The following is a 27941-nucleotide window of genomic DNA, read 5'->3' as shown; positions in this document are numbered from 1 at the left end:
GAAGTTAGTCTGGTAATAATGCACTAACAAACTTTCCTTTAACTTTAGGTTCTTGATGAAGACATTGCAGTCAAGGCACAAACCTCAGAAGAATCACCCGAAACATCTCCATGTAGTGAACTACATCCAACAGGCAATCTTCAATACAACTATGATACTATAGAGCAACAGTTTGCATATGATTTGCCTGATAATAAAGATGGTGAATGCTATGCAGTTGAAGGAGATGGAGAACTTTTTATATCTCAGAGTAATTTTACTTTAGTGTTGGAGGGAGAAGAAGGTGAAGGAGAGATGGGTGACCTTGCATTAGCAGATGCTTCTAAAGCAGCTGTTACAACAACAGATGAAAGACCTGTGAACAGTTTAGGAAGTACTGAAAATGAAGAACATGTTACGAATTCAGTGTCTACTGTAACTAGTGACCAGGAGTCTCAAAATATTGCAGAGTCACTCCCATACGTGCCTGAACCCATTAAGGTAGCTATTGCTGAGAACCTACTGGATGTAATCAAGGACACAAGAAGTAAAGAATTTACATCTGAAGTTGTGGAACAATCTATTCATGAAAGCATAGGCAAAAAGGTAACTAGATTTCGGAAGTCGAAAACTCCCTTAACACCTGTGCCAGAAGCAGCAGATGATGAAAGCAGCATACATCAAGTAGAGTATGTTGTTACTCCTAGAACACGTGCAAGGAGACAGCTGAGTAGAACTCTAATTATTCCATCAGCAGATGATGAGCAAATATTGAAGACAGACAAACCAGTTCTTTTTGGACTGTCCCCTCGAAGAAGTACCAGGCAAACAAAAGCATATGAGACTTCTAGTCTTGTGACAGTAGAAAATACTCAAGATGAGCAAATATCTGTGATCCCTGCTACCCCTAAGAGAAGAGGTAGAAAGCCCAAACAGACTAATCTAGAAAAAGTAGAAAGCAGCCAATCTGATGGGCAAGTATTGTCCAGCAGTACACAGTCCATAGCTGTTACTCCAAGACGATTAAGGAGAGCAAAGGAAGCTGCATCTGAACTCTTGGAAGATGCTAATGAGGAAACGTCTCTTGCTGAAGGTACTGTTACTGCTTCTACTACTTCTAGAAGGACTAGAGGAGGAAAAACCTCAGCAGGAGATCAAGAAACTGGACAGAGTAGCACTGACCATAGGATAAAAATGGCAGTCAGTCCCAGTAGAGGTGCAAGAAAATTAAAAAGCAGTAGTTCACCACTTGTTGAAAATACTATTATGGATCAAGAGCTACAGCCTGGTGACCAACCTCTTTTACCTGGGCCAGCTAAAAGAGGCAGAAGAATTAAAATGAGTTCTTCAGATGTTTCTGAAAATTCTGACCTTGATCTGTCAAAATCATCACTTCCTCAAACAGAGTTGAAACTTCCTATCACTCCCAGAAGAAGTGCTAGAAAGGCAGCACAGAATCTCTCTGCAGACGTGGAATCTGTCTCTGTTCGGGAAGACCTGCCTTCAGGTGGGGAAGTGGAAATCCTTGATACTCCTAGGAGAAGAACAAGGAAAGTTGCACAAGCTAAACCAGAAAGAACAGATACTATTGAAAAAACGCCTGAGCAGCCAAATGAGCAGTCGACCACACCCAGGACTACAATAAGGTCAGGGTTTCGGGGCAGAAAGAGACAATTACCATCAATATTGGAGGAGAACACGAGGGAAGAAGTCTTCCCTGAAGGAACTGATGGCAGTCCTTTGCTGCTTACAGACATAAACACATCAGGATATGAAGAGACATCAAGAACTGTAACAGATCGTGTTAGAAGAAACAGATCTCGTAAAACTAGCATGCATCAGGATCTGCCTGTTGAGGAAAATGAATCCTTTTTTTTCTCTCCTCCTCTCACAAAACTGACAAAGAAATTCAAAGGTAGGTGTAACATGTTCATGTGTAAAATATAGTGTATTGCTCAATTGTAAACAACATACATCATAATTACAAATGCAGCTTTTAGTTGTACAACTAGTAACTGTACAAAAGTAAAAATTTGGAAAGAGGAAAATAATCTTCCTACCTGAATCTGTACTCTGTGAACTAGTCTGGCTAGCTAGTTGTGGTGGAAAGAAGTGAGTTGAGGCTGAGTTTTGAGTGGCGTGAAGTCTAATTTGAATTTCTTGTCATTAGCTTAACTTCTATCAAATAAGAACAGTGGAGGATGTCAGTTAATGTTGTTTCCGTCCCTTTCCCCCACAGTGGAGAAATAGAGAAAACATACTTCTAAATTATATTCAATTTTTAAGTTAGAATGAGTGCATCTTGTTACAGCCTAGACAACTGTTTCTGAAATTGTTGAAATATACTTTGCTAGTGAGTTCTTTATCGTAGAATCTTTGGAGTAGGGAGGGACCTCTAAAGGCCAACTAGTCCTGCGATGAACAGGCACACCTACAGCTACATCAGGTTGCTAAGAGCCTGGTCTAGCCTGGTCTTGAGTGTCTACTGGAACAAGGCATCCACCACATCTCTGGGCAGACTGTTCCAGTGCCTCACCACCTTCACTGTAGAAGACTTTTTCCTTATATCCAACATAAATCTACTCTCTAAGTTCAAAACCATTTCCTCTTTGTCTTATCACCACAGACTCTGCTAAAGAGACTGTCCCCTTCCTTCTTGTAGCTTCCCTTTAAATACCAAAGGACCACTATCAGGTCACCTCTGAGCCTTCTCCTTTTATATTAGACTGCATGAATAATTTTGTTTTGAAATGTTAGAATCATAAATTCATGGAATGGTATACATTGGAAGGGACCTTTAAGGTCATCTAGTTCCAACTCCCCTACTGTATGCAGGGGCACCCCTTTCCAGACCAGGTTGCTCAAAGCCCCATCCAGCCTGGACCAGAATACCTTCTGGATGATGACTCATTTATTCTTGTTCCACCATTCACTATAAAATAACAGATCCAAAGAGGCAGTTAAAATGGAATAGTACATTGACAGCGTATGTTTGTAAACTTGATTGGGCCCTTTATTTTAGGAAGCTATTGTACTGTTGATTTTCAGGTGTAATTTAACATCTCTTTCCTTTATAGTGTACATGCATGTTAACAATTCGTTGTTGTTTTAGCTGGAAAAGCAGACCAACATGTGCAGGATTTAGACCCAGACTTGTCTTCTCAATTTGTCTTTTCACCTCCTCTTTTGAGGTCAAGGAGGAAAAATGTGTCTAGTACTCCCCACACTGTGGAAGAACCGGTGAGTTAAAACTGTAGTTGTGTCACATCTTTTACTTTGCTCTGTGTCTCTTTCAAATTTTATTCTCAACGCCTTGCCTTTTTCCTTGGAAACAAGTAGGATGCTCTGAAAGTAATGCCTCCTACTTATTGCCATGGAAACTACAACAGATTGAAAGAGTGTTATTGTTCCATTTCTTAGAGCAAATTCACAGCTCCAGAATATTGTTTGTCATCATAGTCACCACTGTTAGCTATGCATTACTGCCAGCAATGAGTAAGAGCCTGTGTGCCATGCTTGCAGAAATTTGCACCAGCAGAGGTGACCTGCTGTCGTCACTGTTGAAATGTGCCACCCACTGTTTCACTGTGCTTCTATCCACCGTTAGATGTCTGGAAACATTCAGCAAGCTTTGATGAATGTCAGTGGGTGCCATTTTTTCCACATGGAGGAATTTGGTGACACGCTTTCACTTCATACATGCTGTCATGTCAGATGTCATTCTGTCAGACTGTCCCTTTGCTGCCATCTGTCACATGGCAACAAAATGGAATGGAATATTGGTGGGAAGGTTTACCCTCTACTGACATGCCATCAACAGCTGTCTCTGATGTAGTGGACCAGCATAATAAAACTGGAAACATTACTTTTGCAGCAGCCCTTATGTACCTAAAAAGAGAACTTTAATAAGCTAAACAAGTTTGTTGTTATGTGAAAACTAGCTACAAAAATTGATTTTGTATCTATGTAGGTTAAGAACTAATAAATGTTGTCTTAGCTTTAAAAGAGGGCACAGTGACTTTAGGTCACTGTGGTGTGTTACTTGTTTATTTCTGAATTTTAGGATGATTTCATAATTTGATATGGGAAGTTTATTTTTTCAGAGAAAAACTGTAATGCCTTTATAAGTTGTAACTTTATAATAACTTCAGTAAACCTTCATTTGTATTCTTTACGAGTGTAAGAATACATTCATGTTAAGAACATTCTTGTTGCTTTAATGCAGGAGCTTCCAACTAAAGAAGAGGAGGAAATCAAATCCATAGAATCTCTGGGAAAACAAAAATTGAAGAGAGGTAGACCTGCAAGATCAAAAGTGAAGAAAGCAAGCAAGTACATAATTTTTTTTTGAACACTTTTATTATGGTAGTGATTCAGCTCTTAGCCCCCTAATTTCATCTGCCCCATTTGGCTGTGTAGCTCTGCCCTCACTTTAAGAGCCAGTCCAGCTTGCTGGTCTGATAAGCGCATTTTTCCCCACTTAATGATTTTGTGTTCCAATGGTAATAGAAAAAGGGGATGGACAGTGGTAAAAAGTTACTCCCTGTGGTTACTCAGTGTCCTCTTATGTCATCTGGTTCCATCTTGAAAATCATATACCTGTAAGGTCTTTAGTTCCTCATATAAAGCAGGAAGGGGCCAGATAGTGAGTAAAGAGAATGTCTTGGTTCTGGACCTGTTTTTTTGCTTTCTTTTGGAAACAATTTATTTGAAGACACTTAACCTTTTAAAAGTCTGCAAAGTCACTAAAATCTCTCTCTTAAGAGTAGTGACTGAGATAACATGAAGAAATGTGGAAGGATTGGAAGCAAGAGTAAGCTTTTTAACGTACTAATTCTGCTTTAATCCAATCTACAAGGTAGATATTAATTTGTTGGTATTTATTTTGTAATTCCACTTTTCTCTACTTAATATTGTTGGTTATAAAGTCAATTTGATTCTTTTTGTGTTCGCAGAACCACGAGAAAAGAAGTTTCTTGGTCACCTCCACCAGTGGAAATAAATTTCATTTCTCCTTTTGGAACTCCAGTGGATGAAATGAGAAGCAAACAGAAAGAAACCACAGATGCGACAGAGAAGACTGTACGAAAGAACAAAAAAAGACTGTCTAATTTTCCAAAGCCAGTTGTGCGCCGGAAGATGCTGTAACTGTTTTTTAAGTTTGTAATGTACACCACTGTTTATAAAGTCATCAAAATTGTGTGGACTAGTAAAAAGGAAAAATAATCATCTAATTTGGAAGAGATAATTTATATAAATTATTGTAAAATTTCATAAACAAATGGTCTTCAATAAGTAACTCCATATGGAGTATGATTTCCTCAGTCAATGCAGTTTTCTATTTTATATTAAGACTTCATACATTTATATAATATGTAAATACAACCTATTTTAGGAATGTTAAATAAAAATGTATACTTCACAATATGCTTACTGTCTGATAGCTTTTTGAGGGAATAGTGGGTTGAATAGCCTGTACTGTTCAGAAATTTAAATGTTGGTTTACGAGAGTTTGTGATGCTCAAAAGTGAGGCCAAAAGTTTTTAAGAAGTTTGTTTAGAACTACTGTACCAACTAAACATTTGAAACATGCTAGTTTAAATTTTATAGATAATGTTTGACCTCCTTGAACAAATGATTGGGTTCCCGAATACAAAATGTTAATTCTTTATGTTCATGGTTAAGCTGTACTGTATTGAAGTCAAAATGTAAACAATTGTATTTTATGCTGTGCAATATTTTTTTGTATTTGTCTTAAAGTTTGGGAAAGCTGCTCTTCGTTTATAAAACCAGATCACATCTCAGATGTTTTGCTATTTTTTACAATTTGTTGTCAGCAAAAAAGCTGTATAGAGGAGTTGATGCTTACAATAGCGTATCAAATTTAGAGAGATATTGCCCACACAATTTTGGCATAAATTTCAAAATATTTTCATAAGACTAATACAAAAGCAACTATACTTGAAATAGTTACTAAATAGTTACTGTCTAAACATGTTGCAGTATTTGAAGCCTGCATATCACAACACTGAAGGTACAAAAATGTACAGAATTAGAAACCGTATTTTTGAATAATGATCTCATTATCAACCTTAGGCTACAGAGTCAATGTCTCTATGAGGTTTCAGTTTGTAGGAATAGATGAAAAAGACTATTCTTTTAAAAGTAGACATGGAAGTACTATTTTGATGTGCAGTCTTTTAGACAATGGATTATTTTTTATGTATGTTAATTTATATATGGATGCAACTTTGAAGACTACAAAATGGTGGAACCTGACATTAAACTTTTCGATTAGTAAAAGCTACTACAGTTACTTTAAGAAATAATTTATTGGTTAACTAACACCTTGTACATAATGAATGAATGTATTAATAATAGACTAAGCGTGTAAAAGAAATTTATTTCGGGGCCATGACTTTTGTGTCTCAGAACAGGACATTCTAGGGGAGTAGCTGCATGCACTTTAATATTTTGCTTCTTGGAAGCATTCATGACTGAATGCTGCTTAAAAAATGCCAAATGTTGACGGTGTGAAAGTGGCAGTTCGAGTGAGACCTTTCAGTCAGGTTAGTAATTATTTACTCTGGATATTTTTTTAAATTTCATTTACAATGTACATATGATTGAAGAGGATGAGGAGAGGAAGTTATGAGAATATTTTTTAAATGTACATTTTAAGTCCTGCGAGTAGCTCAGAAAATGGGCAAAAGATTGAACTTCAATACTGTAACAGGGAAAGAAAAGACTTCAAACTGAACATTTGCTCTGTAGTGCACAAAACTACAATGTGCTTGGATTCCTGATCAGATAGAATTGACTGACTTGTTGGTGGAGATTGTTCAGCAACATTTTATGATACTTCCTTATACTTAGGTACTATTTTTGTATGAAAATACAATGAATGAGAACACACAATTTTAGCAATAATTTGTAGTAATTTTTAGCCTCTTTTATTTTATAATCAGCTCAGCTGAATTACCCTCACTTGGCAGTGCTTTGGCAGAAAAAAGAAAGCTATGGTAATACAAGAAAATTGGCATGAGATTTTTAATCCTTTTAAATGTTAAAATGTTTTTCTCCATTTTTATTCAGTTACTTACATTCAATTTACATTTCTTGGAAGCTTAAACTCCCAGATTGCCCAGGGAGTTTAAAAAGAATGGGAGTGTTGGCATAATAATGAATGAGATTTGAGAATGTTGAAGGACACAGAGAGAAATGGAAGCAAAAGCAAGCTCTGGGGTTTTTTAAATCATTTTTTTTCTAACAGTCTGAGAAAACAAAGAGCATAACAGGATAAAGACTGCAGTATAATGAAATGGAGACAATAGATGTTACTTGGTTTATTTTGTGCTGACTCGCAATCAGTATTTGAAGGCAAGAGTGGAAGAGATGATGTTGCATATAATGGAGAGGAATATGCAGTGTATGTGCCACATGTTTTTTTGAACAGTGAGGAGGAACGGAGGAGACTGCAGTTTTAAAAAGACAAGGTGGCTTCTTGTGTGTTGGTGAGCAATGGAGTCATCTGACAGAATTGCAGATGTCTGCTAGTCTATCTCAGGGAAGTAGTGGCTGTGGTTCCAGAGGGCCTTGAGGAGCCTGTAAGAGAGCTGTGGTACAGCATTGCGGTGGATGTAAGCAGAAGGCCCTAGGGGGGTAGAGAAGCATTCTTCCTAAGAAATTGCACAGCAGGCCTTACTGTGAACAAGATCAAAATTTCCCGAGGATTATTCTGTGCTGCTTATCACTGAGTAGAGCAATTACAAAGTTTTTCTACACGAAAGTTCATTGCTTAAGGATTCTTGTTTTTGTTTGCTGAAAAAATGGCTGAGACTCCTGCTAAAATGGCAGCTAAAAGCTGAAGCTAAATTATGCATCTGTACCCTTGGGGCCTTGACCCCGAAGAAAATTCCAGTAGAACACTGACTTCCTCAGTGTAATATTCTCACCTCTCAGAAAGCAGAATGAAAAAGATGCAATGGCAGATTCTGTGGTCAGGAAACAGTAGGAGATATTCATGAAAGGATTTTGAGCATGAATAGAGCTACAGGCTGTTGTCAAAAAGGCATTTGTCAGGACGTGCTTTAGTAAAGATGTTTCACTGAGTTATCTCAGATAATTGACAGAAATATGAGTTTTTTCATTAAAAAAGCAGCTCAATTTGGTGAAAGTATTCAGTTCAAGTTGTAACATGAGGGAGAATTGAAGCAAATGTTTTGCTTTTGACAGCCACTAAATCCAGACTAAAACATGACGTTAGTGGATGACTGCTTATATTTTGACACAGCAATTATGATTTTGATACAGAGAGAGAAGGACGCAGGAAGTAGGTGTGTGATTTCTATGGACTCCAACAGTACAAGCATCTATGATCCTAGGAACCCAGGGCACGTGAAAACCTTCACGTTTGACCTGGCCTATTGGTCTCACAGTGGCTTTTTAAAGGATGAGAATGGCATGCTCATCTCAGCGGGATCTAACAGTTATGCAGGCCAGGTAAGATTTTATTCAAGGAGCCAACTAACAGCAGATGTAAGTAATACGCAATTGTAAACCAGCTGTTTATCTTTGTTATTTTGTTTTCTTTATTTTCGTTGCGATTAACGTTCCAGCTGAGCACTTTGTGCAGGTTTGGGTACCACAATGTAAGAAGGGTGTATAACTATCAGAAAGTAACCAAATGAGGGCTATGAAGGTGGTGAAGGGGTCTGTAGGGCAGGCTGTGTGAGGAGCAGCTGAGGCCTCTGGGTTTTCTCCGCCCAGAGCAGAGGAGCTGAAGGGAGGCCTCATGGCAGCTGCAGCTCCTCACAGGGCTCTGTGACAGTGACAGGGCTAAAGGGAACAGCATGGAGCTGTGTCAGGGGTTAGGAGCAGGTTCTGCACCGGAGGGTGGATTGCACAGAACGAGCTGCCCAGGGCAGACATAATGTTTGCATTTTTGGCGGTCTGGAGTGGAGCACTTCAGAGTTGAACAAAATGATCCTTGTGGGTTCTTTCCATCTTGGGACGTGTCATTTTATGAGTGCATTTGATTGCTATCTCTCTATTTATCATTTTGAAGCATTATCTACTTTTTAATTACATTTCTTTTATCCTGGAACTCTCTATTCTTAGGTGTGTTTGTAAATACTGACCATTTGTTTAAACTCTGAGTGGGGACCCTCCTACCAGATAGCAGCACTTGTGTGTGGATTTTCCTGTTCACCTTTGATGATGGTGTATTTGATCATTTTTTAGAGAGAAGTCTTTCGTGATCTTGGCCAAGGAGTGCTGCAGAGTGCCTGGCAGGGTTACAATGCAACTCTTCTAGCATATGGCCAGACCGGCTCTGGGAAGAGCTACTCCATGATTGGGTATGGTGCAAACAGAGGGCTGGTTCCCAGTGTGTGTGAAGAGCTCTGCAAAGCAATCCAAAGTCAGGAAAAGAACAGGCAGTACCAGGTGAGATTAGCACAAATTGCAATTTATTTCCAAGATCTTTCCAGACTATACTCTGAAGACTTTAAATTCAGATTAGTAAAATTAGAAACAGTGGCTATATGGAACAAATTGCTGTGCAAACTTTAGTGAATCCTATACAAATGTTGAATGAGAAGTTCACAGAATCATAGGGATCAGAGGGACCTCTGAAGATCACCAAGTCCAACTGCCTTGCTAAAGCAGTTCCCTACAGTAGCTTGTACAGGAAGACGTCCACGAGAGTCTTGGATATTTCCAGAGAAGGAGACTTTACAGCTTCTCTGGGCAGCCTGTTTCAGTGCTCTTCTACCCTCAAAGTAAAGAAGTTTTTCCTTCTGTTTGTATGAAACGTCCTGTGTTACAGTTTTTGCCTGTTGTCCCTTTTCTTGTCACTGGGCATCACTGAAAAGAGCCTGGCACCATCCACTTGACATGTGCCCTTTAGATATTTGTAAACAATAATAAGATCCACTCAGTCTTCACCAGACTGAACAGTCCTAGGTCTCTCAGCCTTTCCTCATAAGGGCGACGCTCCAGGCCCTTCATCGTCTTTTTGGCCCTCTGCTAGACTTCCTAGAAGCTCCCTGTCACCTTGCCAGCTAATAGTTCTGTCAAAAATTAATGTTTGATCTTAACTATTCTTATCTGGATGCTTATTGAAATGCATCTTGTGATATAGCCTACCTAAGCAACAAGGATTATATATGCAAAGATAAAAAATACTGGAGAGGAAGCACAGTTGCGATCAAACTTTACGTATCTGATAAATAGTTGATTGAATTAAAATGACACAATGGGTTGGGATGAAGGGAGGTTTTGATCCAGGTAACCTGCGTTATTTTTACAGTGGGACAAATAAATCCATTCCAAGGATTTTTTTCAAATGCATTTTACCTTTTTGTTACTTCTTACCCTAACAGATAACTTTCAGCATGCTGGAAATCTATAATGAACAGGTAATGATCTCACTCAGTTCCGGTACTAGCAAATCTTAGTTTTCTATGTACATTTATGTATTTTCTGTGTACTTTTTGTTCTCCTTACATGACCCTACTGGGCATGATGACTCATGCGTGTGGGCAGTATCTGGGCCCAGCAGCATCTTTTTGCTGTTGAGCTACATGAGGGTCTGGTAGCAGGTCTTCTCAGGTTCATAAGTTATGTTGCTTTCCAGCTACTGGAATGGGACAGTGAGAGGTACACTGGGTGTATCTCAGACCAAAACTGGGCTCCTGTCCTTTGTAGGAGCCTTGGGGGGGGGGGGGGGTCACATTTCTCCATACAGTGGCAGTTCAAGGGGAATCTGTGCAGCAAAGCCAGCAATGATTTAGGCAGAAGGCCTTAGCTGCCACCATAGCCCCTTGCGAGCAGCATCCCTGGCTGCTCTGCACACCACTTCTTTTCTCCTTTATGTATTTGGCTGCTTTTTGAAGTAAAAAAAAAAAGTGATTAAAGAGATGACATTTTTATTTACGTTGTTTTCCTTTCTCTCTTCATGTTATCTTCTTGTACTGGCAGGCATAGGAGATGTTAGCAATTGCAAATGTGTAACCTGTTGGGAAGGAGGTTGTTTTGAAGATGATGTATGTCTCAGAGGATTGCATTTGTAGCTTTCCTTCTAAGAGTTATGCATTTTTGCCACTTGTTTGTGAAATTTTTTCCCCTGAACCATTCTCATTAGTTTAGGGACATCTGGCCAATTTCAGTCAGATTTGATGCAGTGGACAAGAAAGAGAGGGAAAAAATGAAAACACAGGAAAACAAACAGTCCGTCGAATAAGCTTTTTTAAACTTCTCATAACAACTAATTAAATAATTTTGCAGACATCTTAAGTCTCCAGTTATGAACTTGCAATATAGATTAAACTTTCCTGCAAAGTGGAACTCTTCGGGAATGAGTTTCTAGATGTGGTGAAGCTAAAACAGCTACCACGTGGCCAGCTGTATCCTGTCTTTTTTCTTTTAATTATTCTATCTTTACTAGGAGAAATATTTTCTTATTTTAGTAGAATATTTTAACTATAAATCTCTCTCCACAGATAATAGATTTGCTGTCTAAGACGAGGAAGCCTGGAGGGCTGAAGATTAGAGAAGACCAGCAGCAAGGTTTTTATGTGGATGGTTTGAAGCTGGTGCCTTGTGATAATTACGCACAGATTGAGAGGTTAATGGATCAGGGGAATAAGATGAGAACAACAGCTACGACCACCATGAATGCCTCCAGCAGTCGATCCCACATGGTTATCACGATCCAATTCAAACAGGTAGCGTGAAGGCACTGCTTCCTCTGTGTTTCTTACCTCTGCCACCACAGAGCAAGTGGGTGAGTATGTGTCAGGTTTCCTCTCCCCAGGTTGCTGGGCCAGCCATGACTGCTTGCAGTTTTGACACACGCAGTTCATCACTGCTGCTCTGGAGTGTGCCAATGTTGGTAAATAAAACATCACAACGCTCTGAGAGTCTGCACAGGGTATCCTTTTCTGTAATTTGATGGTATCTGAAGCACTGATTTGGTGACCTTTCCTTATGTGTTGATGATGTGTTTTAACAGATTTTCCTAGATGAAGCTATCACTAAACAGTCAGTTATCAATCTGGTGGACCTGGCAGGAAGTGAAAGGCAAAAATCATCAGGATCTGAAAAAGACAGATTGAAGGAAGGAACACGTGTAAATCTAAGCCTAACTACATTAGGGAATGTCATCAGGTAGTCATTATTTTTTAATATCCCTGTCTGTGAGGTAGAAAACAAATTTCTATGTATGAAACAACCTGTCTCTCCATTGAGATCTTCCTTGCCATGTGGATAGAAGTACTTAATGATAAGCACATGGAAACAAAAATATTTCTCCATTTACTTTGTTGTTTTTCCAGGCTTCATGCCCTGTGAGTGTTTTCTAGGCAGTGGCAGAGGTGAAGCAGCCTAACAGGACCACTGTGCAGTGAGCCATATGTCCAGGCTCTTCTGAAACTCTGAACTGAGCCATTCAGAGCAGTTCTTTTAGTATGAAATTCTTAACAATAAATTACTTAAGTTATGTATGAATGAGAGTTGTTGGGTTTTTTTTTAGTTTCCATAATGCATCTGTTGCAGTATCTGATCTAGCTGTCTTTTATTTCCTAAAATTGCCTTTATATGTACGCTTCTGTTGTTCATCCCTTTTTGTTCAACCCTTTATTTTCCTGTAGTGCTCTGGCTGAGGTAGCAACAGGAAAGAAAGTGCTGCATATCCCGTACAGGGACTCAGTGCTGACTAAACTCTTGCAATCTGCTCTTGGGGGGAACAGCAGGACAATCATGGTAAATTGATTGTATTTAATATTTTTTCCCAATTTCTGAGATCATTTGTTTGTATTGTGGACCAGATGTTGCATTCCTAAGTAGGATGAATCTCCATAGAATCTTTGCTTTGTCTCAAGTGAATTGTGTACTCCAGCATCTTTGAAGGAATATAAATATATGTGTATATTAAAGTACCCTGAAATGATAGGAAAACATGAATAGAAAATTTGCATGTGTGAACACATTGGCTTTATATGCTCGTAGTCATAAAACAGTTTGAGTTCCTTGTAATACTACCTTTCTTAGTTTAGTGATGATGATGTGAACAGATTTGAGGACATTCTACAACTGTTACTTGTACAGGAACTATTGAAGTATTTCTGAGATTGTTGAGTTGAGCTGCAGGCAGTAGGATTTTGACACCTTAGTTACTTGTTTTTTTGTTTTTGTTTTTTTAAACCACCTGTATTTTCTCATCTTGCCTTCTCATTTCTGGCAAAAATGTTAGAGAGTACATTTTCAGATAGATTTCTAGGACTCTCCGTCTATGTTTCAGGACTTAGCTGTATATTTTCCCATGTGAATCTTTTTCTGACTTTTGGAATTATTTATAATTACTTAAACATCATTCAAAATCTAAGGGCAGTAAATACTTTTATATGTTTGCAGATTGCAGCCTTGAGTCCAGCAGACATCTGCTATGAAGAAACTTTGTCAACCTTAAGATACGCTGAAAGGTGCACTTCTATAATGTTTTCCTCTCTGGTCTTGGTGCAAATTACAGTCAGATGGTTGGGCAGAATGACAGAAGGTACCAATTCTAATTGATCAACGGCTCAGGATGGTGGAGGAGTGAATCTGTGAATAACGTAGAGCAGCATTTTAGGAGATTATTTTTCATTCTTATTCATGAATAACACATTTTTAAAGAACTGAATTGCATGACAAAGGAAACTCTTTGTTTCCCTCAGTCTCTCTTCTGAAGTAGGTGGCTCCTGTTCTCCTCCTTTGCAATCTTTTCAGTTGGGCTTTGTCTGCAGCTCAGAGATCTTGCTCCCACAGCAGTCTGCCTGCCAGCAGGTGTCAGGAGTGGGAGATTTATTATTCCCAGCGCCACTTCAGTTCTGCAAGCAGCTGAATTGCTTTCTCGTGTGCATGATAGGGTTAGATGGAGAAGGGAAGGATTGTACTGGGCTGGCAGGGGCAAAACCAAAGCGCTAGCTCTGTGATTGCTGTAGCAGTAGGAGAAAGCATGTCAGATGCTTTCAGCCCAGGGGCAAATTTTCCATCAGATTCTTTTTAGCTTCTAAAGTTCCAGAGCTGCATGAGATATTTCTGAACAGGGAAAATAACAAAAGAGGGAGAAAAAAAGCCATGTTTACCAAAAAATCTTGTCCCTTGCTGAGACCGTGGTTTTGTTTTTGTTTTGTCTTTTATGTGTTTTCATATTGAAAAGGGCAAAAAAGATCAGGAACAAAGCAGTGGTAAATGCAAGCCCTACCAAAAAGCTGATAAGAGAGCTGAAAGCTGAAAATAACAAACTATTGTCCAGAATGGCTGAGCTCGGGAGCGCAGGGAGAGCGATATCTGATGAAGCACGTATGTATTTCAGCATAAATACAGCTACAGGTAGATATAGACAAACAATAGATTTTGAGTTCCCAAAACGCTAGTAGACCTTTTTGGTAGCCTGTGATGTGGAAGCAGTACTGTGGAAAGTAAGCTGACATAGATCCACAGGTGAATTTCTTAAAAATTGATGTCATTTTGTCAATTGGTGTTTGTATGAGGAGCTATGAGATATGGTATAGTGGCTTGTGGTAGCAAGGGTAATGGAAGGATGCTTGGACTTAGATGATCTTATAGGTCCTTTCCAACCTTTGATTCTATGATTCTATGAATCAGAGGGGCAGAGGCAGTCCAAGCATTTATAAAATGCTGACCCTGCTGTACCATTCCAAGTAGTTCAAAATCGCAAGCTGAAATGTGGGAAGAGAAGAGGACACAAAGTGTTGGAGGCATGTATTAACCCTGACAGGAGGATGTGTGCTGGTAGCAGCCTTCCTCTGTCTGATTAGGACTCTGTGTCCCTGAGACGTAGCACTTGAGAATGGCACCTACCAAACACCTTGTCCTAGATGGGCAGCCCCACAAAGGGCGCGCTCTTCTTGCCCCCTCAGTTCACCCTCTGCTTTGTTTAGACAGCCTAACAGCACCGTTGTATTTCTGCCTCTTGGTGTGTAAGCAGCAGTTGATAGCTGTGATATGGGCTGTTTTTTTCCCCCCAGACATTATCAAAACAGATGCTGCTTTAAAAAAATAATTTAAAAAAATGTTAGCTCTGCCTTTGAGAAAGAGTCCCTGCTTTCATTTGCATCCCTGGTGCAGGAACATGCCGTTGCTCACAGTCAGACCCCTTATCGGGTGTTGATGGTTTGCTCAAGGTGAAAGCCTCAAACAAGTCTAAATAAGGACACAACAGCAACAGGCGGGGGTGGAAAGTATTTCAGCTTTAGGGATTATAGCAAGGTGAGAATAGACAAACATCAGAGCTAAGAGAAGAGATGGAAACACACAATTGACTGGTATCTGCAAGTTCTTTTGATGAGGTTTCACCTGAGACACCTAGGTTCAAGCTGTTTCTCTTCAGCAGAGCTGCAACTGCTGGCTGAGAGTGAGGGGTGGCCACGGAGCACACAGATGACATGGGAGGCTCAGCTGGAAGAGGCCCGGCAGGAGTGGGAGCAGCAGTACTCTGCTATGACGCAGGCCAGTGTCCCAGCATCATGGCTCCAGATGCCTTAACCTCCAGTCTTTTTAGTTTGATGTTTTTTCCTGTCTTGTAATCTTTAAGATTTGTCCACATGCTTCGGATAAGTTCATACACTTCTCTGCCAGCAATGCCCCAACACAACCTTCTTTTTAGCTTGGGAAAACTAATGATAATTTAGTCCTTGGTTGTGGCTCCACGATACCATATTGAATTTTGCGTGAGTTAAGATAACAGAGTAGTCTGTCTGCTTCTGCCACCAGTTGTACATTATAGCTTCTGACTTTTAGTTTGCAGTTTTAAGGAATCATTACTTAAATAAAATGTGTCTGTGAATGCACTGAGCTATGTCAAGTTAACTCTGATTTGTGTCATTTCAAAGTCCTCGACAAAAAGAACTGAAGATTTTCTCTTTAAAGCCAGTTATATTATAAACTTGGAGGCTATGAATATGTATCAGAATGCAGTCCTCTTCAGTGTTTGGCATTTATATTTGGGGGAGGGGAGGAATGTTCTCAAGTAAGCTGCTGTATGGTGATTTTTCTTGTTAAAAAAAAAAAAAAGCAAAAAACCACACACACAAAAACCAAAACACCCAAAACTGGACCTCTATGTGTAACATTAGCTGTTATTTCAAGCTTTCAGATTCACCCACTGAAATAATATATTTCTCAATTCTTGCACAGGAGAGGTGGATGATGGAGAAGTTCCCATATCTCCTGAATATCAATGAAGATCCTCAGCTTTCATGGGTTCTCAAGCATTTCATTCAGGACGGTAAATGTTTTTTAAAGTCCTGAAGTCAACATATGAATGGTGTTTTCTGTGCTTCCACTCTGACATAACAGACTAGTCACACTAGGAAATTCAACTGTTTGAGTCAGGATTATTTTCTTTATTTCTTAAGCTCTTAGCAACTTTTTTCACTATTAAGTATGTGCTCCTTTGGAGATCTGAGCAAGCTGAGGAATTTTACTGTGAGAAGTGTTTCTATTGCAAAAAATGCTATGATGCACTAGAGAAATAAGTCATTTACAATAGAAAAGTAAGTCATAACATCCAAGTCTGTTGGATGTTGTCCACTTCTTCCCCTAAGAATGTTAATTTGAAAATATGAGCCCTCATTTTGCAAGCCAGTGATCCGACACTAACCACGTTCCTCCTGCCTTCCTCCTTATTGCCTGAGCATCCACTCCTGTGTAGGCTGTTATTTGCTGGTTTTTCCCCTGACTTAGGGCTACAGTTAAAAGAAATAAGATATGATATTTGTGGAGCTGGTACTCTGTTGCACATGGGGTATTTAGTCTGGATGTGCTTCTCCATCATTTGCTGGTAGTGTACCCCAGGAGTTACTGAGGGCTCCCAGATACATTTGTAATTATTTTTATGCATTGACCCAGAGGCCACATGGAGTGAATCCTTTTTGTTTCTCATGATCGAGTCTTGTCTCTAAAGAGAGAATAACTGACTATATTGTCATATTCAAGTAGTAACACTAGAGTGAAAGGCATAGCTCTTCAATTGATGCAAAGGAGAAAAGGTAAAAAGGAATGAAAAAAACTTCAGCACTCTTTACATATTGATGTGTAAACTGCATACAATTTATATTGGAAAATGCCTCTTTTTTTTTTTTTTTTTAAGGTACTTGTGATGTTGGTCAATCAGCCTCAAATGCTATAATCCTAAGAGGTTTGGGGTAAGTACGCTAACGAATAGAAAACAAGAAATTTGCTATTGTGATCCTCTTGCTTTTTGGAGTTCTTAAATTTTTATTTTTATTACATTTTCTTAAATAAAATAAAAACTGCATGAACATGGGACATGAATATTTTGAACTTTTTATGGGAAGTGAAAGGCTGTAGCATATGACTAATGAGCTTCTTATGTTTCTAGGAGCTGCCATTCTTGTAATGGTAAAGATGTGAAGCCAAATGGGCACTTAGAACAAAGCCCCTCTGCCTCTTGAGCGGCAGCCCAAATGTATCATCTTTGAAATTATGATTTAGTGTTCTATGATGGTTCTCAAATTGAAAACAAGAAGTGAATCACAAGAAAATTTAACATCTTTCAGCATTTTGGACAAGCATGCAACGTTTACAAATGCTGATGGCAGAGTTACCCTGGTGCCACGGGATAAGTGCAAGGTTGTTGTGAATGGAGTGACCATCACAGGGGAAACAGAACTGCAGCACTCAGTGAGTATCTTCTTTGAATATAAAACTCTGACGGGAAAAAAACACAAATCCAAACCAAAGGTTTAGAATGAGCATTGTGTCTTCCAGCAGAATCTAAGGGAAGGTAAATTTTATTTATTTATTCATTTAAAATCAGTCCAATGAAGCAGTCTTGCTCTGAAGGACGTCAGAATCTTTGTTCAGCTTCAGAATGACTTTTTTGGTACAGATGCAGATAACTTCTGTGCCCTTCTTGTGGAAGTCTTAAGCAATTTCTTGTTTTTAATCATTAGCCCAAAATCATGTGCACGTATCTACACAATGAACACAACAGACCTGAATCAATAGACATCAAATGAATCTTAGCTGGGTCCATGCTCATCTCAAACAAAGGCGTAGTTAATCAGTCCTTGCCAGAGGACTTTGTGGAAATAATAACTCTTACTGTACTTTGGTGAAGGTGTAGTCTGTTCTTCTTTCACAGAAGGAGAAATCCACTACTGACCACTGAATGCGGTGACACTTGACATGTTGTATCCCTGACTTTGGGGCATCCTTTGTCTAAACCTTTCAGGATCGTGTTATTTTGGGATCAAACAGCGCTTACCTCTATGTCGGACCACCTGCACAAAGAACAGAGGAGGACCTGAGCAGATATGACTACGATTTCTTTCAATCTGAGTTGGCAGCAGCGGAAGGTTTCGGTATGGATAAACTCGGTAAGCATCACTGCTTGTGCATGGGGTGACATTATTCTGGGGGACTCACGTTTCATCACCTTGGATCATGTGCAGACATCTTCCAAATCTGCCTTGTCCTTCTGCACCTCGCACACTGTTCTTGCTGTGGGCTGGAGATTGTGCAGTGCTTTGCATGGAAGCAGACATGAGTCACGCTAATTGCTTGATACCTATCTACTGCTTACAATAGAAAGAGAAATGTATTTTGTTTAAGTTTCTTTTACAAGTTTGAATGTTGTTTCATGAAGGCTTGTCTAGTAGCTGTTACTTGTTTATACTGTTGTGTTCCTAAATAGTAATGTGTGCATTTGCCCTTTGTCTCAGAATGAGACTTTCCTGCAAGCCATTTTAATATTTTTAGTCCAGTAAAATGTTTGATTTGTAAATATGAAATAGACAATCCTAACATCCAGAGAGTATTTACTGTAGATATGCCGCATTCAGGTACTTATCATTCTTAAAGAAACTGGGGCTGTGTGTTGTTGGTTATTGTGTACCAATCTGTGCAACCATTTTGAGTTAGTTATTAAGTGGCTCTCAGATTTCTCTCTTAGTTACTCCATCCCCACAGAAGCAGTAGTTGTTCAGCACCAGAGAGCAGTCGGCATAATCATGCTGCTGCCTCCAGATATTTGTCTGAGATGCAACCCAGTGCCTGCTCTGGGAGAGCTGAGGGCACACAGAGGACTTAGTTAAGATGCCTGATGCTCCATGGCATTGCTCTCACTCGCACAGTGAGGGGTGCAGTGAACGCTTATCTGAGCACCTGGGTGTAACTGGCTGTTCTGAGGGAATCTTGTGCCTCATGTTCAGCTGTGTCACCAAAGCTGTAGGTGTTCAGTCTGGGCTGAGCCAGTTCTCCAAATATACCTGCAGCAAAATCCTCTGCCTGAAGCCCACTTTCTAATAGGATCCCTGGAGTGTGCCCAGAGCAGTGAGGCTGCAGACGGTTTGGTGCACAAGGCTTTTGGGGAACAGCTGAGGAAACTGGGCATGTTCAGTCTGGAGAAGAGGAAGCTCAGAGGAGACTTTATTGCTCTCTACAAGTGCCTGAAGGGAGGTTGCAGTGAGATGGGGGTCAGCCTCTTCTCCTAGATAAAATGATGGACAAGAGGCCTGAAGTTGTTCCAGTTCAGGTTGGATATTAGGAGAAACTTCTTAGAGTGGTGAGGCACTGGAACAGGCTTACCAGGGGAGGTAATGGAGTCACCATCTCTGGAGGTGTTCAAGAACTGTGGGGCACGGAGAGACATGGGTTAGAGGGCATCGTAGGGATGGGTTGGTGGTTGGACTAGATAATCTCAGTGGTCTTTCCAACTCTAATGATTCTGTAATCAGCTTTTTAGTCTGATTCTGGAAGTGAGCTCTTGCACTGCCCCTCTCCCTATGGGACGTGAGCAGGCTGGATGCTGGATGTCCAGCTTGGGGAAGGGCAGTGGCATTGACAAGGGGCTTCTCACTGCTTTCTGGCTGAGAACAAGTGCCCCTCTAAAGCTACCTGCAGGGGTTGGCAGCCTGCTCACCTCTCCTGTTCATGTCCTCTTGAAGGCACTGTGAGCGGTGGGCAGGACAGAGCAGATCCCAGCGTCCTGGCTGTATTTCATGACTACATCAAGCTGATGCCGCTGGTGGAGGAGGTGAATCAGATGAGCCAGGAGCTGAGGAAGGTGAGAAGGGCTTCTCCTTGGCTTCTGTGGGTCATACTTGTTTTGCACATTACTGAGCATGAATAGGAAGAATTGTAAGAGCATCTCCCTTTGCTTTTGGGCTTCCACTTGCTCCATTCTTTCGCTTTCCCAATCTCCCCCACCATCTCATGGGCAGAGAGTAGACATGGGGTAAATGTGAATCTGGGAGTGCAGGCTGTCAGCAGTGTTTCAGGGCCACTGTGCTGTATAAATATGCAAACAGCAGTGGATTCTGTACTTTTTAGAGAACAAGAGGTCCAAGAAGGGAGAATTCCTCCTCATGCTTGTTCGTAACTTTGGAATAATGAGATAGATCCAAGGACAATCTAAATGGACAATAATAACTTCGGAGCATTTAAACTAACTATGTAGCTTCTGGAGAAGTTTCCTGAAGAAAAATGGGAATACAATGATTAGGATGAAGATTCTACTTTCTCTGTGCAACCTCATGGCAGAGTGCTTTGTCAGTACTGTGTCAGTGGGGGAGGTAAAGGAAGCCTCATTCCGAATGGATTTCAAACATTTGAAATAGCAGGGATGTCAAATCCAAGCACTGCAGAAATTTTGTGGTGAGAATTTCTTCTTTAAGTAGGATCGTGTAAATCTCTGGTATTGCTTTTAAATGAAAATATTGCTAACTTGCATAACTGAAGGTGTCTTGGGTATGAATGTGCTGAGTAAACTTTTTTTAATTAATAGGACCTCAAATTTGAATTGAAGGTGAAAAATCTGGCCTTATCAGACTCCAGAGGCCATGACCTACAAAAGGAAATAACAGTAAAAGTGACACATGAAACTACACAGCAGGTAAGAAGGCAGAACAAGTCAGCCTGATGTGCTAAGAAAAGGCTTAAAGAGAAGATAAAGATTATGTGTGCTGCATGCTCATTCTTGTGGAATCCTTGCAGTACTGTGCTGTGCCCTAATGGAGCTTTGCTCTTCTACTCTCCCACTCCTTGATGCCCATTTTCTGTACCACCATGCATGAATTACTCTCTTCCCAAGCCATTGCTGGATCTATTTCCTTCTCAGAAGGAACCGATGTACTGCTTGCTCATGGGACAGCCATTCTCCTGGGTAGCTTGTATTATGTACAGGAGATGCCTGAGGTGTATTAATTCTGCTCCTATATGGCTGATCTGCCCTGGCATTTCTGTGTACGCTTGGCCACCTTCAAACTCTCTGTTGCCGAACTTCTCAACAGGGGGTGCTCCTGTTGGAGCGAAACAGGCACATTTGACACGGACCAGGGCAGGGAGAACCTGTTGGAGAACCTCACAATGAAGGCACTCACTGCCACGATCTCACTTATCTTGGGTCTCTGTGGCCACTGGTGAGCACCAGGTCGCATCCTTGTCATTGAAACCCCTTCAGCTCTGCTGCTCAACTGCAGCTGATCATTGGCTGCTTAGCAACCATGCTTTACCTTTTAAATATTGCAGGAGGGAGCTTTATTAGTCTGTTCTAAAACAACAGGTTTTTCTCCACTGATGGACAAAGAAAAGCAATTTTGTATTTTCACTTCACATATTTAATAGCACACTCATAATTGATTACACATTCTAATTCGTGAATTGTCAGCTTACAGGAATATTTGATAATGTAACTTATCCTCATTTTGCCATCATCAATGTCCATTAATCTTTCAAACCATCAAAGCTGCAATGTGTAATGCTGTTGCTTTCTTGTGAAAGCATTTCCAGTTGTTCTTGCATAAAATTAGCCTCTACCAAGCTTAGGTCATAGAGGCCATGCTCTTATTGTGTTCTTTAAAAACATAGTGATGGAACCAGGAGGAGCCTAAATCCACACAGAGTGATTTATTTAGATTTTCAGTAGTAGTTGTAAGAGCAAATAATATTTAAGCTGGAAGCAAAGGAAAATAAGGCCAAGTGAAAATTATCTTAATGCGGAAGAAACAAATTAATGAGCAATACTGGTTGGGCTGAAAGGAAAATGAGAGGTAGTTGTATTCTAATAAATCTCTGAAATCTCCATTCTACACAATCTATGATCTCTCCTTGGAGCAGTCTTAAGCCCCACACTTTTTTATTGTGGGTGAAAGTTCCGTACACGTCTGTAACAAAAATCTCCTCCATTCTGCTGTGTTTATATGAACTTCGAGGTAGCTTGGTGATACATAGGTCATGTATGACATTGGTCATACGTAAATAGGTGGAGGGGTGCCTTGCTGTTGTCTGTGTCCGTGACTGAGTCACTTCATTCACAGGTGTGGGTATGGTCGAAGGCCAAGTTCATTAACAGGAAGTTCCTAATGGAGGAGCTTTACCAGCGCTTTCTGGAAGGGGAGAACCCAGCTGTGAATCAGGACAGTGATCCCTTCTGGGACCCGGTGGAAGCTGTCCATGTGGGATCTGCACATGTTTGGCTGCAGGCACTGGCGTACCGCATGAGGCTGGAGGAACGGGCTGAGCTGCTCAACTCTGAGGGACTGGAAGAGGCTGTCGTTCTGATAAACCTGTTTCCGTGCTTCAGTGATGGGAGGTAACCGTCCGCAGCCTCTGTCCTGAAGTCTGTTGGTCGTTCCTGGTTAAGGGAACTTGGGAAGTCCACCTGCTGAAATGCTTAACTGGGAATAAAAGCTGGAAATCATGAGCACAATGTGGAAGAGGGAGACAGATCTCACTGGTCTAAGTGAGTGCAGATCAGCTCCAGATTCATTAGATAATATGATGGGCAGTCAGTAGAAATTTCTGACTTTGCTGAATTGCTCTGGAGGATCCCAGGAACTGAGTTTCTGACAGTCTCAGCCCTGCTGCCTGACAGCTGTGTCCCTGTTCCCAGATGGATCTGGCATCTCACAGGATGGCCAGAGCCAGATAGTCCTTCTGCAGTGTCTGCAGTAAGGTTGATATGCCAGCACCTTGTCCTTATGCCCTTCCTTTACACCTGGAAATGTGCAAGCTAGCATATCACACTGAGTTGCTTTTAGTTCAGGTGCATTACGGTCAACACTGAAGCTCCTTCACTTGAGGGAGGAAATAATTATATGACAAAATACATTTGGGTTAGTCCTCCTCTGTTTTGAATGGTTCTTGTGTCCATATTGTCCTTCTGGGCTTCTTTGTTTTCTCTTTCAAGCACTGCTGTTTTGTGTGTCATAACATCTGATAATGAAGGTTACATTGCTATCTTGGAGATCTGCAGGGGGATTAAAAAAGAACCAACAACGCAGCACGCCAGCTGTCACATAAACCTGGCATTTTGTTTGCTACTAAGGGATAATTATCCACATGTTCATGTCACATAACAGCAGCTCTCCTTTCTAACCCCAGCATCCCCTTCCTTTCTGTTATCACCCCGTTTGGTGTTGATCGATGACCTGGGTCACTTACACTGAGCTGTTCCTTTCTGTTGGCAGACTTTTCGGGGAGGACGAGATGATCATTGATCCGCTGGAGCTGCTGGAAGGAAGGGTTGATTTCCAGATTCACATTGCAGAGTGCCTTGGAGTCAAATGGCTGCGAGGTGCTGTGGGAAGAGGCATTCAGATCGGGTATTGTGTTGCACCACTTCCCTGCCACATCAGCATAATGCCACTTTGTGCTTTTGGTGAAACTGACAGCGCATTTAGCCTTGCTCCTTTGGAAGTCGTGAGCCCATATAACCTATTATCTGTTAAGCTTGAGTCTTTGAGCTGCAGTAAGAATTTAACCTTGAATCTAAGAAACTACAGAAGGTATGTCGTGTTGGCCTAAAAAAATCACTCCCACTTTTAAAAACTCTGTGTTGAAAAGGATTTTTCATGGCTTTGTTATCCACAGAGAAATGGCTGGGGTAGAGCTGGAGAAATGTCCCATGGATTACTGAATAGAAAGGGCAGAAAGCTGGAGGTCTCAGGGCAAACAAAGGAGTTATGAATATTTTAAAGCTTTTGTGCATTTTTTGACAGAGTGCCACGCTGCTCCTGTCAACACAATAAGTACTGAACATTAATAAAGTACGGTGATATTTCCACATGTCCTGTGGGTGCTGAATGACTGCACAGGGCACTTTATTAAGCAGGAAAGAAGAGCTGACCTTGAAATGCTACAGTAATTGTTGCTGCTCAACTTCTGTGTCTGTTTTAATAGCTGGCCTTTTCAGAGACCAAATTGGGTTTTAATTAATTTTTTTTATGCTTGCATTTTATGTCTTTAGGTATAGAGTTTATGATCTTCCCCGGTGCTTATACACAAAGCCTGTCTGGGAAAGCATCAATCCGAAGATAGAAGAAACAGTCCATTTCTCAGCTCTAAAAGCTTCCTATGAATTTCTGAATTATTTACAGAAAAATGCTTTAATTGTTGATTTATGGGGCCTCCAAGGTATTTCTTTCCAAAATTTTCACTTTTGTAAGTTGTACGTTACATATTTCATATTCAGTGATGGTTTGGAGATAGAATCAGACCATGCTGTCCATAATTATGGATGCAGAACTGTTTGTTTGGTGGATGAACAGCTCAGTTACTCGCACTTTTCAGTAAAATATTAATTTGGGATATGAAAAATGGTTAGTGACTTCCTGATTTCATTTTAAAATGAGGATGCTGACCTCCAGCTTGGTTGAAGTTTTAAGGAAAAGGCTCTCTGTCGTGAATTCAGAGCTTAAGAGGAGACTTTTTATTTCCACCTTAAATATTGCACACAATGTTCAGTAAGGGCACCAGCAGCAGAGAACATGTGCTGGCTGAGCCCTGAGCGCGCTGTCTTTACTCTGCTGCAGAAGGTTGCATGGAGATGGACTCCTCACTTGATGGCCTTTTGCTCACAGCTGAGGGCACCGTTGTGATTGATAATCCCAAAGATTTGACTGCAAGCCATGCTGGTCTGGTAAGTGTACTTATTGACACCACTTTCTGAGAAGCCCACTTGATTTTAATGGGAATATGCAACAAGCAGGGGCTGCAGGGATGCATCTGATTGAGCAGAGCACAGTGCTCTGTTATACATGCTGAGTGTTCCTGGTGTACCACTCTAGAGCACTGTTTGGGCTGACAGAGCCTGGCAGGGAGCTGAGTTACTACACAGCTGAGCTGCTCAGTACACATTTGCTGGAGCACCACAGTGCATCGTTATGTATTTTTAATGTATTTGTATTTCTCTGTGTATAAATACAGATGAAGGTATTTATATACGTAAATACATACAGGCATTCAGAAAGAGATGATAAAGCTAAGTTACCCTAGTAGTTGCAGAAATTCTTTTGCTGCTTTTTTGCTAGTGAAATTCTACAACAACAGGACATCAAACATTGACTTTTCAGTTGGAGAAATAATAAATGAATGTTTATTTAAAGGATTAATAAAACTAGTGAAGGAAAAAATGTCCATCTGAAGCCACTGAAAAATTTGTTTTCAAAATTCAATATCCTGAAGAACATTCCATTACCCATTGGAACATCCATTTATCTACATACAAGTTCTTTTGATAGACAGAATGAATGAAGATTTGGTGATAATTAATTGAACTGCAGTTTTCTAAACAAAAAAAAACACCACCACAGGATGCAGCTATGGAAGTGCCTGAACTCTACCGGAAACTGCTGCAGATGGAACAAGAGACAGAGCTGCTGAGGGAGCTCAACAGAGCTTTAAGAGAAGAAAATGCTCTTCTTAAAGACAAACTGAAGAAATGGGACGTGGGACATCGTGAAAGTCAGTGCCCATCACAAACTGTCTCAGTATTGCATGCTTTTGCTACAGTTCTTCCTTACCCGCACCGCTCCAGGATGTAGACTGTACAGAAAGTTAATTGATATCTCACTGGCATTCCTTTTCCTCTGACAAAGGAAATTAGCTTGCTACTTTCAATGGCAATAAATTCAGAACTGATTTACCACTTTTAGTTTATTAATAAAATGTAATCTTTTCTATTTTAGAGAAGAAATCTGAGTCACCTACCAAGGTGATTAAGGTGATGAAGCAGTCTGAGTCATCAAGAGATGCTGAAGAGACGTGCAGCCATCGGACCAGCTGTGATGCAGAACTTGCCAAGGCCCTTAAGACCTTCTATCAAAACATGAGTGTAGTCAGACAGCAGTTCCTTCAGCTGAAGCATTCCAGGCCATCAGTAAGTCCGTTTATTGCAATAGTTTAAGCATCTGAGGCTGTTCTTCAATTCTAAAGAATTTTGTCTTAAAAACTTCAGGAATGTGAAAATGAAGGTATCACAGAGTCGCAGGATTGTTGAGGTAGTGCTACAGTAGGCTTCCTACTCTGGAGAGAAACTCGTTGTTTCCATGTGTTTTGAACAGGACCAGAGGTACTGTCTAGGCCTGCAGACTCTGTAGTCTGACTTGCAGGTTAAAACCAAGAGAGCTGAACAAACTCAAATGGGCATGTTGCTACAGAACTGTTTGCCTACCAAGGAAGCCGTGCTGTAACCAAGCGTGTTGTGTATCTACTCAGTGCTTTAGGGCTGTTATGCTGTCATCATCTTGTTCATAAAGTTGCTTCAGAATGATGCAAATTGGCTCCTCGACCATGGTTGGCTCACTATTCAGCAAATCTTCCAGATTGCTTGACAACGAAGCTATTATTTACTCAAGCTGGCAAGGGAAATTTATTGTGTAATATTGGCTTTCTCAGCATGACCTTTTAGCAAGTGTTGTAACTCTTCCTGTTACTTCTCAACAGCCCCATCTCTTGCCAGTAACACTGTATTGTTCTGATTTTTCCTTCTCTGTATAACCTTCAGTTATGCAGGGTAAGAAAATCTCCTAAACTGGTGTATTATCTTACGGTTTTCACCACTTAAGGTTTCTCTGCACAGAAACAGAAACACCTAAACATGAGTTTGCTTTGGCCCATTAAGTATTTAGCCTAAAACACAGCTCGGAGTTGGAGAGCCATCCCAACTTCCATCAGTCATTTGAGCAAGCTTGTATTGAGTACTGTAAATCTGCATGCATAAAGGCAGGCTAGGACATTTCTCTAGGAAACATTTGTAACAACTTTTTGGGCCTTTAGACTGTTGTGAACTGTTATCACCCAGGGCAGAAAGCACCAGTGGCTTAGAACCCTACCTGAGGAAAAAGCTGTTCATGTGATTGTAGGGGGGAAGGGAAAGAAATGAAACGCACAGTAAACCAATATGTACTACTTTGCTCAATGTAATATTGTAAGCACAGTAGTTCTGGCATCTGAGTTAGGAGTGGCATGATCTGAACTTTAATCCAACAACTACTTTAGGCCTTGACAGTATTAAAGAACACATAACATGTTTCTTTTGTTAGTAGCTGATCATTATTGCCTCTTACTGTGGCCTAATTTGCAGCTTACAGAATCACAGTGCATTGTTAGTATAACAGCTGTGGAGATGCTGATCAAAGTTTTTGATCTCATACTAGGAGACTTTAATTATAGAGCAGACATGTATTTCTTCAGATCTTGGTATATTTTTTTTTCTGCAACTGAAGAACAAAATTGTGTATCAACAAAGATATTAGATGCTTACAGGCTATTTATTTCTAAAACCCGCTGCTCAATTTTGGGTTGTCTAGGAGCAAGGCTGCTTGATGGACATCTCAAGGACAATACATGTTGTCAAGTCACAGGAGCTCTTCTGTGCCTACATTAAAAATATATAGCCACTAGGTTAAAGTTAGCTATGAAGCTAATACATAGCCCTTCAGATCTAAGTGGCTGGTGTCCAACCTTACTCCTTTAGATGTTGCTGCCAGGAGACTGAGAGGTGTAATTCATCTGGCCTGGATAAAGAGCAAAGCTGTACTCCCAAGCACATCCTTTCAGCTGTGGTACATGCTATTCTTGGCAAAATAACATGTAATTACGATCCTAATTTTAGTTTTTGAACCTGTAGTAGTTTGTTCTACCATTTG

The 27941-nt window shown here is 40.5% G+C and overlaps 2 protein-coding genes across 9 annotated transcripts in view; both read left to right on the top strand.

The window, feature by feature from the left end:
* The window catches only part of AHCTF1 (AT-hook containing transcription factor 1), a 52919-nt gene extending 47214 nt beyond the window's left edge, over positions 1–5705 (top strand). For 7 of the 8 annotated variants that reach the window (XM_048936562.1, XM_048936565.1, XM_048936564.1 and 4 more), the window contains exons 33-36: positions 49–1894; positions 3092–3219; positions 4205–4311; positions 4935–5705. In XM_048936562.1, the coding sequence (XP_048792519.1) occupies positions 49–1894; positions 3092–3219; positions 4205–4311; positions 4935–5127 (2274 nt within the window). In that variant the 3' untranslated portion in view covers positions 5128–5705. The remainder of the gene's footprint in view (positions 1–48; positions 1895–3091; positions 3220–4204; positions 4312–4934) is intronic. The other variant, XM_048936569.1, reaches the window with a different exon arrangement.
* Positions 5706–8235: 2530 nt separating this feature from the next.
* On the top strand, positions 8236–27904 carry LOC125689003 (kinesin-like protein KIF28P). The gene is made up of 21 exons (XM_048935729.1): positions 8236–8481; positions 9223–9426; positions 10365–10400; positions 11484–11708; positions 11996–12150; positions 12633–12744; positions 13396–13463; positions 14183–14325; positions 15380–15507; positions 16069–16273; positions 17138–17192; positions 17568–17691; positions 18245–18389; positions 19959–20077; positions 20798–20905; positions 22329–22603; positions 23481–23615; positions 24260–24426; positions 24825–24931; positions 25605–25755; positions 25980–27904. The coding sequence occupies exons 1-21, from the start codon at positions 8236–8238 to the stop codon at positions 26195–26197; spliced, it is 3126 nt and encodes a 1041-aa protein (XP_048791686.1). The 3' UTR covers positions 26198–27904.
* The last annotated feature ends 37 nt before the right edge of the window (positions 27905–27941 follow it).

The sequence above is a fragment of the Lagopus muta genome, chromosome 2 (genome assembly GCF_023343835.1).
Source record: "Lagopus muta isolate bLagMut1 chromosome 2, bLagMut1 primary, whole genome shotgun sequence".
NCBI lineage: Eukaryota > Metazoa > Chordata > Aves > Galliformes > Phasianidae > Lagopus > Lagopus muta.
The sequence above is the reverse complement of the archived record's forward strand: the minus strand, read 5'-3'. Positions and strand labels throughout refer to the sequence as shown.